General features: G+C 35.0%; 1 protein-coding gene across 1 annotated transcript; it reads right to left on the bottom strand.

Annotated features, from left to right (window-relative positions):
* Positions 1–1971: 1971 nt before the first annotated feature.
* LOC132554673 (toll-like receptor 4) lies at positions 1972–4548 on the bottom strand. The gene has a single exon (XM_060218984.1). It carries the CDS (start codon positions 4546–4548, stop codon positions 1972–1974), a length of 2577 nt encoding a protein of 858 aa, XP_060074967.1.
* Positions 4549–19337: the final 14789 nt, after the last annotated feature.

Below are 19337 nucleotides of genomic sequence, written 5' to 3' on the forward strand. Positions count from 1 at the left end.
AACTTGAGAACAGATTGATGGATTTGGATCAAAGTTCATACAATGGTAGTTTATAAGACAATATAGTGTGGGATTTTGTTTTGGGTCAAAATATCAACTACAAAGGTCACTGTTACTAAAAATAGAATCTTGTCACAATTTAGTTTTCAGACAATAATTTGAGAACGAATTGATGGATTTGGTTGAAACTTGATACACTGGAAGCTTATAGATAATAAAACAAGACACTTCTGATACAGAACAACTTGTACATTACTTGAAAAAATAATGTATTTATACTGCAATTAGATCATATAAAACTCGGTGTATTTTGCACTGTCGACAAGAAGCGTATATGTAATCACAACGAAAACAATTGCCTCACACTGCGAGGAAACTAGTCTACCGGTACATCTCGGCCACACACTAAATAAACAATTGTTTGATTAAAAATAAGAAGATCAATTGTAAACAAATTAGTGAATGTATGTGTAGTTATAAGGCCGAAAATTCCATAAAATTCCTTATCGATCATGCCGAGTGGGTAGCAGGTTTGGAGTTGGTTGATCCAGTGTCGTTCCTTACTGATGCCTTGCTGGTCACCCAATCTATTGCAGTTTTCAATGGGTATAACTTGCATGTCATGCCACGGATGGCTTTGCAATTTGCAATGTCTTGTTACAGGCAGGTCTGGGCGTTTCTGTAATTGTTGATCCTAAGATTAAGTGGTGTTTTGATCTCCCCATTTATCGGGCATTGATAGATTCATTGTATAAAATAGAGGTCCAATGTGTCTGTGTCACCAACTTGCTTTCAAACATATAATCTAAATTGTATGTTGCCTCTGCCAAAACATTGACCATTCCACGACTCAATGCCCCTCTTTCGAGTCCGAGAATCAAGTAGGAGTGCTTTCGTTCAATCCCGTGTTACTCTTGTCACTACACAGTCACTTCTGGAGACTGACCGTATCGTCGCTATCTTTTATGTCAACTGACGTCGATGGCTAATAATGCGAATGGTCATGGCAGTTACTACTTTCGTTACAATCACATTCAAAAGGCCATCTACAGAAGAATTATCTACACGAAATTTACATACAATTACAAAATACCCGATGAGACGCTTTATCACCTATATACGGGAAGTTTTTCTTGTGTACAACGTACTGTCGATGATTCGTTATTTAACCAAATAACGCTGATTTCAGACTAATTGGCGACATATGAATTCAGATATGCTTTTCCGATCATGTCCATAAAATATACAACATAGATTATATTACTAGTTCTTAAACAACTATTTCATGTTGACTGTGCATGCACATTATGTCATTCATTGTTTTGTTCAATACATCTATGCAAACGTTATTAGTTGAGTTTGAATTTCATACTTTAATATGGGTTTTCAGTGGTGAAAAATCAGTTTCAAATAGCGGTAATAAATAAGACAAGAATTCAGCAACACAAAATCTACTTTATTGATTTATACAGAACAACAAACATATATTTAAGCTGGCAATATCAATATTTTGCAAGAGAGTATACGCTGATTTCACGACTTATCTACTACTCTAAGTGATTCTTTTAACTACATGAAAGGCATAGATCATCACAAAAAGATAATACCTATATATATATACATTCCATCATGCATGATTTTAATGACGATTTATTTGCTCATATCAATTATCTTAGTGTTTATGAGAAATTCCTGAAGATACCCTAGACCCTTACATGCCTCGTTTAGAGGACAACTCTATTTCATCTTCGCAATTTTCATTTCTGAAAATACATTAACCGTTGCTGAGCGGTCTGTCAAGGTCTAAATTATAGATCACATTGTTTTTCACACGATTTTCATATAGCTTACTGCCCACGTATCTAACTCTTGTTCAAGAGACTTCAAGGAACGAGATGTTCGCTCCTTTAAATTTGAAGCTAGTTTTGGACTAAGCATATTACATTGACTACTCATTCCCATGGCGGGATACTAAGAGATGACACTGTGGTTTAGTCGACACCAGAACAGTTCAAATGCGTCCATGTCTGTTTCATCGAGTGGGTATATTATACATGTGACATGTTGCCAGATATTTCTGACCGTACGAGGCATTTCATCCGCCGGTATTTCGCCTTTAATAGCCACAATAATTGAATTTGTACAACCTCGCTGGACCCGTTCCATGTTGGCCATTTCAAGTTCAAAGTCACACCACCTAGCATTGATATATTCCGCTGATATTACAAATAATATCCTCTTGCTCTTTTGCAAACAGTTCACGATGTTTTGAGAAATAGATTCTCCAATTTCAAAGTCGCGTTCATGCAAACATAACTGTATATTATGTTGTAATTCTAGTTTAGGTCGCAACTGTTGCCAAATCCAGGGTGAATCTGCTGCAGTGTAAGCAACGAACAGATCAAAACTATACGAGGTAGTGTCCTCCAAGCCGGGTTTGATTTTACAGTTCCTGTAGAAATAATACAGAATTCTCCATCTGAACTTGTGACAAACTACAGCCAACACGATGACAAAGACTAATAAACTTATTGCAGATATAGAAAATTGTAACCAAAACAAATGACTGTTACATTCTTTAAAGAAAATATCTCGATTATCGTACACATATCTTACATTGGATATCGATCCATCTTTTAAAGTACAGTTGTAGTTCGGTGTTTTTTTCTTAAATTCGACTTTTGTCGTTATAATCCATGAAACAAACTCCGCCGTGTCACACGTACAAGTGAAACGATTTCCGTCCAATAACACAGTAATACCATTAGCTTTTTCATCTAGCCAATCACGCGTCGCCTTATCGAGAGATAACAGCTTGTTATACCTAATGTCGATGTAAGTCAAATGAGTCATTTTAAACAATCCATGAGGAAAATCGTTAAGAAAATTCCAGGTTAAAATAATTTTCTGTAGAAACTCTAACCCCTCAAGTGCTTCATTTGGTAATGTGTTTAAATGATTTGAGGACATATCAATTTCGTCTAAGTGATTTACATTTCTGAAAATAAAGTTACCGTTGCTAAACGCTCTATCAAGATCTGCGTCGCGGATGACTAATTTTTTAACACCGACAAGATTTTTAAATAATCTACCGCCCGAGTATCCAAAGCTTATTCCAGAGACGTCGAGAAAGGAGAGATTTGCTCCTTTCACTTTAAAGTCCATGCTAGCAATATTCATGTAAGAAAAGTCAACATACGTCAACATTGGTGATTGTGAAACATCGATGTCACATTGGAAAAAGAAAGGGAACAATAAGTGTGAGAATCGGATTCGACTCAAACGTTTTGACGAGATTGGCACAAGGCATCGATCCTGTTCTTGCCTGCTCGCAGATGAATGCCATTCTATTCTCTCATCAGAGCTATATTCATGGTTCATGTTTCCAGGAGTGTTCGGGATATCCACGACATTATCTGAAAATTGAATTGCAATATAGGAATAATCTATTTCCTGGAGATTTACAGCTTGTGTTAAGAATTTCATAATAATAAACAAGTATTTCGGAAGCGTAAATAAGACATTATTCTCACGCAATATCAAACGCCTCAAACAAGAATTATCCGTGAAACTTTCTACCGCATCTACATCCAGTTCCACGATTCCATTTTTACCTATGTTCAAATCTTCAATACACAGATGTTTTATGTACTTTGCCATGGATTTTGTTACCTTGACTGTATAGTTTACATCGTACAACCACAAAAGGTTCAGTGGATTAACGTTATATAAATTAAGAGTTTTCATTGTCCTAACAGGAGTGCTCAGATTGGTTGTCACAGTTAACCCATACAGAATATCCATGGCAACAGGAAATGTTATCATTGTCCCGGAGAGATCAAGTGATTCTAGAGAGTGGAAATATTGTAGGACCGCTGTCTCCACTTTCACCCATGGTTCAATATGGACCTGGCAGTTGGACATTTGTAAGAAGGTCAGTTTCGTCAGATTTATGAAATATTTGAATGTTTCATTTTTTAAATGCATTATAGCACAATCCCGAAATATAAGTGACCTAACATTTGTCATGTTACTGAAGCCTTCCCCGAAAACAGGGTTTGGTAGAAGGTCCAGGATGAGATCTTCCACACTTGAAAGCGACGCGAATACCTGGTCCGGATACACACCATCGTTCTGTTTTAACACTGCCCTTGTGTTGAAGGATAAATCTAAATGTTTCAGGAAAGGATTGTTGTGGAAACGCAAGTGTTGAAATCTTTCGTGTAAAATGTTAATCATGTTTTGACTCAGGCTTAAAGTTTGCAAATTTCCAAGGTTTGAAAACACTTGTCCGTCCAGGTGATGGACATGGCATCTGCTAATGTTCAGTATTTTCAGTTGAGGCAGATTTGCAAATGATAAGTTAGTCAGAGTTGTAAAATTGTTTTCCGAGAGGTCTAACCACTCAGTCCCGTTGAATAGGTTGGGTATTTCGTACAAATGTTGATTCGAACAATCTGCTCTCTTCCCATCGTCTGATACGAAACACGCCCGACAGCAGACAAAACGGAAGGTAGCCAGAGAGAAGACAAGAAGCTGCAAATCCATGCTCTAGATCTGACAGTGAAATACAAATGTTAAGAATTAGTACTGTAAATAATATGAAAAACATGCTCAACTGAAATGAATATGTTTCATGTTTCAAAAGAATATCATGGTTATGTGATTTTAGGTTTAGAAAAATAAAAAAGCTAATGCATTCAATGTTGCTTTAGATATTGCATTATTAAGATGGCAGCAAACAAATACAACGTTTTTTGAATAAATCAACATATACTACAGCTATTCATAGCAACTGAGCCACTTAAACAACCCTAAGTGCAAAATTTTTCGTGTCTCGTTTCATCTGTCTTGCTCGCGATATCAACAATAAACACATTGGACCACCGATACCAGAACACATTAAGATAATGAAAGGTTACTTTATCTGATTCAAATCTGTATCAAAATATGCTAATTACGCATGTCGTTTTACAATCGTATCAAACACTGCAGTGGCAGTAATCATCGAGATATACCAGAATATGTTTGTAACATTTTAATTGGTTCCTTTAACAAGTGCAGAATTTGTTTTGGGTGATGTTTGTGTATTTCATTCAATCATAGCAAACTATAACGCAAAGTACTATTGACGACAGAAGTGTTATACTGAATTTTATCTTGCATCGTAATCCGATACTTCATATAAAAGATTTGATATTCCACATCAGATACTTCATATACTCTACAAAGGATTTCATTTCAAAATTATTTTATTGTTAGCGTTAACAAATGGATTGGGAACGTGCATTGCCTATAATAGCCCTTTCCTTACAATTATACAAACATTTCGTTAACCAATAAGAAACATGAATATATAAATAAATATATATAGAAAGAATACATATTTCAGCCTTTTTAAATATCATACTCTTAGAATCTAGCTGTATATTAATATAATATATTTTCCACCTTTCAAAACTGTTTAGTATTTTTTGCAATAATAATAATAATACATACATATATGTCGTCGACCGGGAGTGAAAACCTCGTAACTTGCATTTTTCTGAAAACAGGGTTTTGCATGAATTGTAACCTTCCCGCCATACTACACCATGTATTAAAAGCTTGTAACTATAGACTAATCAGAAGTAACTATTTTTGTCATGTGACAAAAACTTGTATTTTCATTGGTGAAAATTAACGGGTATCAAAACCTCGCAAATGCACTGAAAATGAGAGAAGGAGAGAGGAGACGAGAACACGACCAACATGTGAGTTTTATTGATTAACTACTGTTCAAACAATTATTGTCAACTAAATAAGATGCATCCTAAGTTTATTTTTTTTCCGAGAAAGGCAAGTTATCATACAAGAAAAAATGTGCTATCTTTCATGTCATGCTCGTCAGATTTGAGAGGTATCTTTTTGTTAAGATATTGCTTAAATGATTGAAAAGGAATTAGAAAAAGCTCTGTAGCAAGTACTTGTCGTATTAATAAACAATACAAGAAATATATTATTGTTTTGTAACTTTCTGCACATACGTGGTTTTGATTGTTATAATCCGTAGTAACGAGGCGGAAAATACTTCACTTGTGAGGTTTTGCAACCCACAGTTATGACTTACGTGGTTTTGCATACATGTAAAAATAAGTTTTATTTGTATTAAGAACATTGAATGTCGACATATTCTATCAAATATCCTGTTGAAATAAAAGTATGTTTTCAGAATAGTCTAAATGATAAAACTATGAAATATAACATGTTTAGAGAAGCTGTATGACGACTGACTTTAACTGGTGTGTTTACTTGATTTTAATGGGTTTCAGATTGTATCAGGATCTGACTCCGAAGACGAAGGAATATGTGCTATATGTACATGAACCCCAAATGATGCCGGGCATCTGGAACAACAAGAGCGAACTTTACTATTCGATGCTGATGGACCAATATGGCTAATTTGCTCTGCATATACCCGACATTTCCATTTTAAGTGCATAGACAACATACCTCCTAACGCAACGGAGGATGATATTGAGGCTGGACATTATTTGTGTGATTTCTGTAGATGGTTTATGTCGAGTAAATCAAGATAAACTTTCAGTCTTTACTTGCTTGGGAAACACTAACATTTAACATAATAATTTTAGGAATTCTGGTCCTAATAGCAGTGTTCATAATTAGACTTAATTACTTGGAATAAAATGGGCGCTGAATGATCCAGTTTCTTCTCGGAACACACTGCCTGCTAATAACAATTGGTTGAAACAAAAGGAAGACATTACAGTACATCCAGAGAGACAGAACATATGCAATATTCTGTGGAATCGGGAATGCGGGAAATTTGTTCAAAGAGGAAAGCATTATTCTTTTATAAACTACTCCAAGATCAATAACAATTAAGAAGAAAGACGGTACATATATCACAATTGAATTTAGATTCCATCCAATGTGTAACAATGGATGCTTAGCGGTTCTCAAAGTACACGCTGTCAAGAGGAAATATTTGTCTGCAGTTAGCGCTTAAAAATAAGAAAGAACACCAGGATGATACAGACTCAGATATATTTGAGGACGGAGACCCGGATTGAATTCCACCAAAGAAAAAAAGAATGAATAGATTCAGATTGTTGGACAACTCTTCACCAAGTGGAGCCCGTGATTTATCATGTCATGAGAGGGATTCTGAACTGGACGGGTCTGATAGTACAGAATCTGATGTAGATTATATGGGGCACATTATACCAGATGAAGACTTAGGAGAGCGGACAGAGTCAGATAATGTGAGAGGTGTAAGGCCACGGACAATGACAGATGGTTGTGTAATGAATGATCATGATGGAATACCAGAACAGATAGCTCTGGGTGAGGAAATAACGGAAGACATATTCAGAGATGGTGTTTGGGAACGGAAAATCATATATTGTGGAGTGAGGGAAGAAGTAGTTGTAGACAGCAATGTAAGGAAAGAGATCACAGTGGATATTGATGTAAGGCAAGAGACAGGAACAGGTTGTGGCACAAGGCAAGAGACAAGCACAGGTAGTGACACAAGGCAAGAGACAGGAACAGGTGGTGACACATGGCAAGGGACAGGAACAGGTGGTGACACAAGGCAAGAGACAGAAGGTGCATTTCCAGATGAAGGATGAACAGATTCAGAAGATAAACAAAACAGAAGTTACAAGAAAAAAAGGAATGAGGACAATTGGAAAAGAAACAAAAACAAACTCTTGCGTATGAGCGGCAAACGATATGATGGACCAAAGAAAAACGAAAACGAGAAGTATCTGTATTCGGAAAGCAAAGCTCCAAGGTCTGTTGGTCCATCAACTTGCAATAAATCTTGCCATAATAAGACATCATGTAAAGACTTTTCACAAGAAGAAAGAATTGAGATCTTTAATGGATATTGGAGCGTGGACTGGGACCAGAAAAAGGTTTTTGTATCAAGAATGGTTGACTCAAAGAAACCCGAAAGAAAGACCTAGCAAACAGGGCAGTCACGACGAAACCGTTCTATGTGTTACCATCTGAAAAAAGGTGATATCCGCATTAAAGTATGCAAGAATATGTTCCTGTCAACGCTCAGTATTGAGGAGTGGACGGTGTTGAATTGGACAAAGGTTTCAAGTGATGCTACACACAAATCTTCAGTACTGACTAAAACACCAGGGCGATCAAGCGATTTCAACGCAAACAGAAGAAAGCTGGGTGCAGAATTTATTGACTCTTTACCTAAACTCCCATCTCATTACTGCAGGACATCAACCAACAGGTTACATTTACAGCCCGACATACAGTCTTTTAAAGAATTATGTAACATTTATGAAAATGAACATCTAAGCGAACGAACCTTTCGGGAAATTATAAGTGAGAAGAATGTGTCAATATTTCATCCGAAAAAAGATCAATGTGACATTTGCTGTGGACACGACACCGATAATGTAAATGACAAGGTGTATGCGGAACATATACAGCGGAAACTTGAAGCACGAGAGGAGAAGGCAAGAGACAAAGAGGATGCTTTATCTGGCAACGGCAAAGCGATATCAACAGATTTGAAGACCGTGCTGTTGGCTCCCAATTTGAAGGCCAGTGCCATGTACTACAAGTGTAAGTTGGCCGGTCATAACTGCACTTTGTATGATCTAGCAACTCGAGAAATTTGCTGCTACTTTTGGCATGAGGGTGAAAGTGACCTTACAGCGAACACTTTTGCCTCTTGTATTCACGACTACATACATCGCGAGATTGGCAACTCTTTGACATTTACCATATACAGCGACGGGTGTATGTACCAAAATAGGAACATCACATTGGCTAACACTCTCCTCAGCATTGCGATTGAAAAAGGTATAACCATTTATCAAAAAAATTTAGAAAAAGGCCACACTAAGATAAAGTATGACTCCGTACACAGTGCCATTGAACGGGGAATGCGAAATCGACCCATTTTTGCACCTGCCAATTACGTCGACATCATAACGTCTGCTAGGCCATCTAAACCATACGACGTTAAGTATGTTGACCACACATTCTTTAAAGATTTCACGAGTGTGAACTTATACAGCTCCATTCGCCCTGGTGTGAAGGCTGGAGACAAATGTGTCTTAGAGTACTGAAGTACTGTCCAGATGGAACAATGCAATACAAAACCAATTACAGTGAGATGGAATACCAAGACTTTCCGAGACGAGCTAAGGTGTCGGACGGTTCATCCGGGAATGTTGTTGCCCTTTATTCCGGACCTCTCAAAGTAAAGGCAACAAAGTTCAAGTATCTGATGGATCTGAAGGCTGTGATTCGGCGTGACTACCATGGGTTTTACGATGGCCTCCAGCATGAATAGAAAGTCTGTCAAAGTGACTGCATGCAGGAATTGTTTACCTTAATGACTCATGTGTGTTAACTAATAACATCCAATTTTCTTTGATGTCCGTTTCTCTAAACCTCAGAAAGACCGTGTTTCGTTTCAACATTTTTCGTGCGCATTTCCTAAAAGTCTACGATTTTCAGAATGAGATATTTTGTTGATAACACGTGACTTTATTATGTCTTGTTGAAAAAGTTGCCTTGCACACTTCGTTGAAAGACTATTATTTACATCTTTAAAGTGTTTTGAACACATTTATACCTAGTCATTTCATTGTCAATGCAAAGTTGTTCTTTTATTTTACCTGTTATGTGAAACTGTACCATTGTTAACAGATATGATCTTACAGTTTGTTTCATTTATCCTCAACGAAGTTGAGAAATTAGTTATGCATGTTCTTTTATGCTTGTGTTCAGATAAAAAAACAGAAATTGTTATTAAAATATGCCTTTTGTTGTATTGCAAAAGCTTGTATATGCATACATTACCATAATATAGATGTCAAAACCCCGTACCTGATGTGCAAGCTTTAACCCTATTTCATTTATAGTGCACACTATAATGATATGATAAACCATTATTTTTGCTAACATTTTCATGCACATAGGGTATTCTTGATTTCTTGTTAATGTTAAAAAACAGTTTTTTGCTTTCCTGAAAAAGTTGAGTTTTGAAGATACAAGGTTTTGACTCCCGACCGACAATGTGTGTATATATATACGAAAAATTATTTGGTCCAGGTTTCAGTAAATTTATGAATTTATAATGGTGATGCTTAACTTAAATTAATATGATACATATTTTTCTATGTATTCCAAGACACAGGAGAGAATAAAAACATTAGCATGAACACTTAAGTCAATGTCATCCTTTGTAGGGAGATTAATATCAATTCTGATATTACTAATTTCACTAGATATAGACTGGAGCAAAATTTCTTTCATTGACGTATTTCGGACAAGTAAAGAAAAAGTGACCTACATCTTCAATATAATCACCACAAATACAATTTGGACTATCAGTTAGATGATCCATAAACAAATCATAGTTAAGCTGGCTTGCATTGTTACGTAGTTGACATAGTACCAAAATACATTAAAATGTTGGCACAATCACACGGGTACTTTGTTTACATAATTCATGTTTTAATGGTCTTAATGAGGTCATTTGTAGGAAATTACAGTCTGGCTTGTTCCATAAGGTCATCGTACTTAGGAAAAGCTATTCTTATATAGGTTAGTTCTATATAAGGGAGATGCAAACAATCTTTGGTGTCCGAGTTGGGCATTAGTATCAGTGTTAAAATATGGTAGAATGCATTCATACAGATAATGAGGACAGTCATGCTGCAGTATTTTGAGGAATAATATACATTGATGATGATAACGCCTTTTTTAATGTAACAATTCCAGATTCCTTGCAGATTAAGTTATGAATAGTACCTCTTCTTAGCTCAGTTATAATTCGAAGGCACTCTAACTGAACTGATTCTAGACGATCACTACAAATGATTTGATATTTTACTCCAGATACTTCATATACTCTACAAATGCTTTGGTATTCCACACCAGATACTTCATATACTCTACAAATGATTTGGTACTCCACACCAGCTACCTCATATACTCTACAAATGATTTGATACTCCACACCAGCTACCTCATATACTCTACAAATGATTTGATACTCCACACCAGATACTTCATATACTCTACAAATGATTTGATACTCCACACCAGCTACCTCATATACTCTACAAATGATTTGATACTCCACACCAGCTACCTCATATACTCTACAAATGATTTGATACTCCACACCAGCTACCTCATATACTCTACAAATGATTTGATACTCCACACCAGATACCTCATATACTCTACAAATGATTTGATACTCCACACCAGATACCTCATATACTCTACAAATGATTTGATACTCCACACCAGATACCTCATATACTCTACAAATGATTTGATACTCCACACCAGCTACTTCATATACTCTACAAATGATTTGATACTCCACACCAGCTACTTCATATACTCTACAAATGATTTGATACTCCACTCCAGATACTTCTTATACTCTACAAATGATTTGATACTCCACACCAGCTACTTCATATACTCTACAAATGATTTGATACTCCACACCAGCTACTTCATATACTCTACAAATGATTTGATACTCCACTCCAGATACTTCTTATACTCTACAAATGATTTGATACTCCACACCAGCTACTTCATATACTCTACAAATGATTTGATACTCCACACCAGATACCTCATATACTCTACAAATGATTTGATACTCCACACCAGCTACTTCATATACTCTACAAATGATTTGATACTCCACACCAGCTACTTCATATACTCTACAAATGATTTGATACTCCACTCCAGATACTTCTTATACTCTACAAATTATTTGATATTCCACACCAGCTACTTCATATACTCTACAAATGATTTGATACTCCACTCCAGATACTTCATATACTCTACAAATGATTTGATACTCCACACCAGCTACCTCATATACTCTACAAATGATTTGATATTCCACACCAGATACTTCATATACTCTACAAATGATTTGATATTCTACTCCAGATACTTCATATACTCTACAAATGATTTGATACTCCACACCAGATACTTCTTATACTCTACAAATGCTTTGATACTCAGATACATATACTCCAGATACTTCATATACTCTACAAATGATTTGATACTCCACTCCAGATACTTCTTATACTCTACAAATGATTTGATACTCCACACCAGCTACTTCATATACTCTACAAATGATTTGATACTCCACTCCAGATACTTCATATACTCTACAAATGATTTGATACTCCACACCAGCTACCTCATATACTCTACAAATGATTTGATATTCCACACCAGATACTTCATATACTCTACAAATGATTTGATATTCCACACCAGATACTTCATATACTCTACAAATGATTTGATACTCCACACCAGCTACCTCATATACTCTACAAATGATTTGATACTCCACACCAGATACTTCATATACTCTACAAATGATTTGATACTCCACACCAGCTACTTCATATACTCTACAAATGATTTGATACTCCACACCAGATACTTCTTATACTCTACAAATGATTTGGTACTCCACACCAGATACCTCATATACTCTACAAATGATTTGATATTCCACACCAGATACTTCATATACTCTACAAATGCTTTGATACTCCACACCAGATACCTCATATACTCTACAAATGATTTGGTACTCCACACCAGATACCTCATATACTCTACAAATGATTGATATTCCACACCAGATACTTCATATAATCTACAAATGATTGATATTCCACACCAGATACCTCATATACTCTACAAATGGTTTGGTATTCCACATCAGATACCTCATATACTCTACAAATGATTGATATTCCATATAAGATACCTCATATAATCTACAAATGATTTGATATTCTACCCCAGATACCTCATATACTCTACAAATGATTTGATATTCCACACCAGATACTTCATATAATCTACAAATGATTTGATATTCTACACCAGATACCTCATATAATCTACAAATGATTTGATATTCTACACCAGATACCTCATATACTCTACAAATGATTTGATATTCTACACCAGATACCTCATATAATCTACAAATGATTTGATATTCTACACCAGCTACCTCATATACTCTACAAATGATTGGATATTCCACACCAGATACTTCATATACTCTACAAATGCTTTGGTACTCCACACCAGATACTTCATATACTCTACAAATGATTTGATATTCCACACCAGACACTTCATATACTCTACAAATGATTGGATATTCTACCCCAGATACTTCATATACTCTACAAATGATTTGATATTCCACACCAGATTCCTCATATACTCTACAAATGCTTTGGTATTCCACACCAGATACTTTATATACTCTACAAATGATTTGGTACTCCACACCAGATACCTCATATACTCTACAAATGATTGATATTCCATATAAGATACTTCATATAATCTACAAATGATTTGATATTCTACCCCAGATACCTCATATACTCTACAAATGATTTGATATTCTACTCCAGATACTTCATATACTCTACAAATGATTTGATATTCTACTCCAGATACTTCATATACTCTACAAATGATTGATATTCCATATAAGATACTTCATATACTCTACAAATGATTTGATATTCTACCCCAGATACCTCATATACTCTACAAATGATTGATATTCCATATAAGATACTTCATATAATCTACAAATGATTTGATATTCTACCCCAGATACCTCATATACTCTACAAATGATTTGATATTCTACCCCAGATACCTCATATACTCTACAAATGATTGATATTCCATATAAGATACTTCATATAATCTACAAATGATTTGATATTCTACCCCAGATACCTCATATACTCTACAAATGATTTGATATTCCACACCAGATACCAAATATGCTCTACAAATGATTTGGTATTATATATAAGATACTTCATATACAATTTATCATGCTTCATTACCTGTCATACATACCATTGATCCGAATTTTAATATTTTAAATAATAACAATTCATTATTTGCTATCTATCAATATGTTATTTCTATATAATGATCATCGAACTTGATAAGGTTGAGTGTTTAAACGAACAATACAAATAATGTCGAAAAAAAATTCGATTGCGCATGGCGATATATAGACATCTATGTCAATATAATGTGATGTAATATATAAGAGATTACAGAAATATACTTTCAATAATGCATGCATTCGAATGATTTTAAAAATTCATTTTGAAGTCATATAAATCAAATTCTTAGCAAACTTTGTATCATATAGCATCGTCTCAAGAGGATGTCTCATTTATTTCTGTGTGAAGTAAAAAAAAAAAAACAGAAAATACTTAGTATCTAAGGTTTGTGATCGGTCGATGTTAAAAATAAATCTTCGGGTTTTATCAGGACGTTCACTGCACGCTTGTTATCGCTAAAAAGCTGCATGTAGTCGTAAATACTCCGATTTGTTTAAAGGCTACTTTACAGGATTTGAATAAACAATTAAGATAAATAACGTTTCTAAGCTTACTTTGAGTTTGGATCATGACTTATGTTTCTTGTTGGTTTTGTTTGACTGATAAGGCATGGAATATATGCATGTATATATTGTCTTAATTCTTCCTTTTACATGCGATGACGACATATTTTGAAATAGCCTAAGTCTAGTTTAATTTCTTAAGGGAACAAAATGATTATATTCTTAGCCCAGTTGAAATAGCGTCATAATAATTTCTCATTAACCATGATAAGTATACAGATACAGCTAACAGTGGTCATCTTACAAATACTTAGCAAATGACTAAGTATAAGTTTATTTAGAGAAGGGTTGGTGTTTTTAATATACATGTACGGAAAAACGCTGCAAAACTGCTAGTAATCATTCAATAGAAAACCAAATTAAATCTTAAACAGCATTCTGATCTCTTAGAGTTAATTCGTTTTGTTTTTAGACGTTATTCAAGGGTGCCGTGAATGTTAAACAAATGTAGACTGGAAGTAGTGTAATTGTTCTAACCGATGTAATTAGCATTGGGTAATCTAAATCTATTTGTAAAACATTGTTTACCTGAGAGGTGAATGCTTAGATATTTTTTCATTCTACCGTATCTCACTCTAAATCATGAAGAGGTGCCATTCACCTGTGTGTCTTTTGTACATCCTTTGAGATAGCAGATAGTAGACACTGCTGACGGACTTTAAGTCACCGAGGTTTGCCGTAACCTGCTCGCCACGTTTTAATTCACTCCAATAGTTGCACGGTTCAGAAAATACACATGTACTTGACGCTAGTTTAGAATTATCTGATGTATTGAAATAGCGAAATTTATCTAATCATGGGGCTTTTGATCACTTTGAATTTTCCTTAGCGCCTCCTAGGCTTAAACATATAGGCCCTTAGCATGACTGATTATTCCTAGAAGGACGAAACAGCTGTATGATGCAGTTTAATGCATGGTTTGGCTCTACCGTATCTAACTCTATATTATGAAAAGGTGTTATTCGCGTGTGTGTCTTTTGTATAACCTTTATCAAGAAATTGAAATACATGTAAACAAGCTCACATTGACAATTACAAAATCCTGCAGCTTTCTTACCTGGTATAAACGTTTTCTACCAGTACCACTGATCGCTGTATCGGTGTCCACACCCTTAGAAGAATCTTCTTGATTCTGCTACCGGTGAGCACGGCTATAAGGTATAACATGTTCTAGATATCTATCACTTATATAATGACTTCCTGGTCTCAACAAAGGGGGAAAGGTAAAATGAACTGGTGTCAGACCACATCAGTAAGGTATTGACTAAACACACTACTTTAGTCATGTGAAAGATATATATGTGTATATATTTGTTCACGGTATTGCGATCGTCCCTTGTTTTTTTACTTTGGTTTTCATCATTCTGTTTTCTTCAATAATATGGCAAAATATTCAAATCCCCATATTAATGTTTTGCCTGCCAGCAGTATTAGATGAAGGAGACAAATTAAATTATACATACAGGAAAAGGAAAGTCTAAAGGATCCTGAATGTTAGCTCAGTATTAGTATTGGTTATCATTAAAAACAATTATGATCGTGAATTTTGAAAATGATTGAAAATTCTAGTTCTGCGCAAGCGCAAAAACCGCATGTTGAAAAAAGAGGATAGACCAATTCCAAGTTTGAGCATTTGTTTATTGTCGTGTAATTACATGTAAAAAACGCCATAGCTATGGAATACGATAGTACAAGTACACAAAATAAATGGACAAAAAGTGACATCAGATGTTTCGGACGTGTATTTCCTATACTCTACTTAGGGATGTGATAGCTTATTGCTTCAAGAGATATTGACCAAAAATCACATTTCTGTTTGATTTCCGTCCATCTGTGCGGAAAGTATCACAAGCATAATATCTCATAACACACACACGGCCACATTTTAAATACTAAATACCAGCCATTCCCTATCCAATATGCGGTACTTGTGAAGTCAACGTAAAACGAAAAGAGAACCTTATTTTTCTTCTGAAAATCTCTAAGGTGATTGCCGTTTCTAAAGGAGTCAATCAGAACTCTAGTTTTATAATGTCTTCCATTTATGATTTCGGAAATAGGTAACGTCTTACCAAAAGTGCAATGGAAAAATTATGTACTCGTATGGAAAATTTAAGTGAATTGAGTGACGAGCTACTGTCTGATTTGGAAATATGTCTTTTAGAGTGGTTCTTGTGTTACAAGAGAACGTGACATAACATCTTATATATACAAATATGCTATCAGCGATCTAAGTCTCCTTGATTCAAGCACGTCACACATCATCTGCAATACCTAAATGTAAATTACTCTTTATACTATATATATTTGTTATCTCATACACCACAGTTTACGATCACTTTTGCTCTCTGCACCCCTTGAAAATGTCATAAACAAGGCGCACTCCTCTTGAAGAGAAAATGGGTCGTTTATAAAAACTTGCCACGAAATATATAGTCTTACCGTCTAGTATTGTTGTCTTGCTGTGATAATACCTTATATAGGTTAAGGTCCTGATTACGCATCGGGTCCTTAATTGTAACCTTATATTACTGCTTCTGCCCTGCAAAAACAAACGACTGCGTTTTACAGAAATGCTTTAGACCAATGTCGGAAAGATTACACAAAAGATACACAAGTGAATATCACATTTAAATAAGACTGTCATAAGTAAATTCTGGTTTTAGTTTCTTTTGTGTTGTTTACAACTATAAAACAATCAACTTATCTAGTTGTGTTGTGTAGTCACTATGTGAAACAATTCAGCCTTTCGCATGGCAATGTTCGCGTTACGTAATTTCATATAACACCTGTACGTCTGTATGGCTCAAGGTGATTTTACTGCACCGCCAGTAAATCACGCTTTTTTTATTCAAATAGAAATTGAAATGTAGTTCTATTATGGCTTTAAATGAAACCTTATAATACTGAGTGAAAGTTACGGTGGCAATTTTAAATTAGAATTACTGAAATGCTGTGTTTTGTCACTTACACGAGGAAGTTACGCACCACTCTCTTGTTTACAAGATATGCACTGTTCTCGTGCGCTATTGAATTTTCCACACCTAGTAAACAAATTAGGAAGTAAATCCTTAAGTAAAACATAGACTTGAAATGCAAGTTCGGTTCATGTATCTTTAATACTTATGGTGTTCAGTTTTGCTAGTCACTTACTGACACTCGAGATTTATTGTTGTCATAAAACAATTCCCATATGTCCATCACTTCTTTCTTACTATGTAATCAATAAACAAGTATAAGTAGATTTTCATCTCAACAAACAAGACAGCTGTATAAATGAAATCAAATAAAATGTTGACGGAGGTAGCCCTCCTGGAAAATCCCATCTTATGTTGCGTTGAAAACTTTTCATGACATATCTTAACAAATGACACGTGAATGTTTTTAATCTTTTTATAACCTTATTTTCTGATAATGTCTTAAATACAATACAATAAATAACAGCTTTCGAACAAATAAACTGTAACACATAACCAAGCCCTCTTCAACACAACTAGTTACAGACTAAAGCATATTCGTATCAGATTAATTATGATAAAAAAAATCATGACAAAAAATTGATCAGAGGAGGAGTCATGCAATCAAGCATATATACATATAAATAGTATGCTAAAAAGACGCAATGTAATTATTATCTTGCATTTTTACGACAAAAACGAATTTGACATGCCAACATAAAACTGAATTTTTATGACGCAGTGTTACAGCGTTATATAAATATATCGTGTATCTTTATGACAAGTTCTTAAAAAAAAATGACACAGATTAAAACTAAACGAGGTAGTATCCTCCAAGCCGGGTTTGATTTTACAGTTCCTGTAGAAATAATACAGAATTCTCCATCTGTACTGGTAACAAACTACAGATAACACGATGGCCAAGAGTAATAAACTTATTGCTGATATAGAAAATTGTAACCAAAACAAATGATCGTTACAGTTTCTGAAGTAGGTGTCTCGATTATCGTACACATACTTTATATTCGTCACGGAACCGTCTTTTAACATGCATTTATAGTTCGATGGCTTTCTGTGTAATTTGACTTTTGTCATTATCCATGAGACAAATTCCGCAGTGTCACATGTACATGTGAAGCGATTTCCATCCAAAAATAAAGTAATATTAGGTCTATCATCCAGCCAATCACGGGCTGGCTTATCGAGAGACAACAATTTGTTATACCTAATGTCGATATGTGTCAGATTAGTCATTTTAAATAATCCACGAGGAAATTCGCTCAGAAAATTCCAGGTTATTGTAATCTTCTGGAGACACTCCAGGCCCTCAAGTGATCTTTTGATTTACAGACCTAATAGACCTTATTTATGCGCGCATTTGAACACGGGGGACAACTTAAAGCTTTACTCCCTGTATATATACAATGTCTGTGTTTCTGGTACATGGATAACTGTTTATAATATACCCACTTACGAGAAATATGCATGCTATCAATTAGAGTTAACTGTACTCTTTTAGTTAACACAAAAGTGGATTGTATAGCGTAACTTATTTAATCTTTAGATAAATATTTGCGGAATATATATTTTAGAAAAATACAAAAGTAATGGCACTTTGTACAAACAGCTGCACGATCGTAATAAAGATGTCTTTGAGCACAGTATTGTCAATCTTAATACTAAGCATTTCTTTCGGACGTAATTAAAGACAAAAACCGATAAACCATTATGCTAAGCAAGCGTACGATTTACACGGCAACATTGTGATAAAAACAGGCGAATAAGATGACGTTTTCCGGAATAAACGTGTTTGGCACACTGTGTGATACGTTTATGGAAACAAAACGCCCACATCCCCAGAC

Source organism: Ylistrum balloti, unplaced genomic scaffold (genome assembly GCF_031769215.1).
Source record: "Ylistrum balloti isolate Yb309-2 unplaced genomic scaffold, AGI_CSIRO_Ybal_v1 Utg370420, whole genome shotgun sequence".
Taxonomy (NCBI): domain Eukaryota; kingdom Metazoa; phylum Mollusca; class Bivalvia; order Pectinida; family Pectinidae; genus Ylistrum; species Ylistrum balloti.

Coding starts and splice junctions, on each gene's coding strand:
- LOC132554673 (XM_060218984.1), bottom strand. CDS start 4,548: ATGGATTTGCAGCTTCTTGTCTTCTCTCTGGCTACCTTCCGTTTTGTC.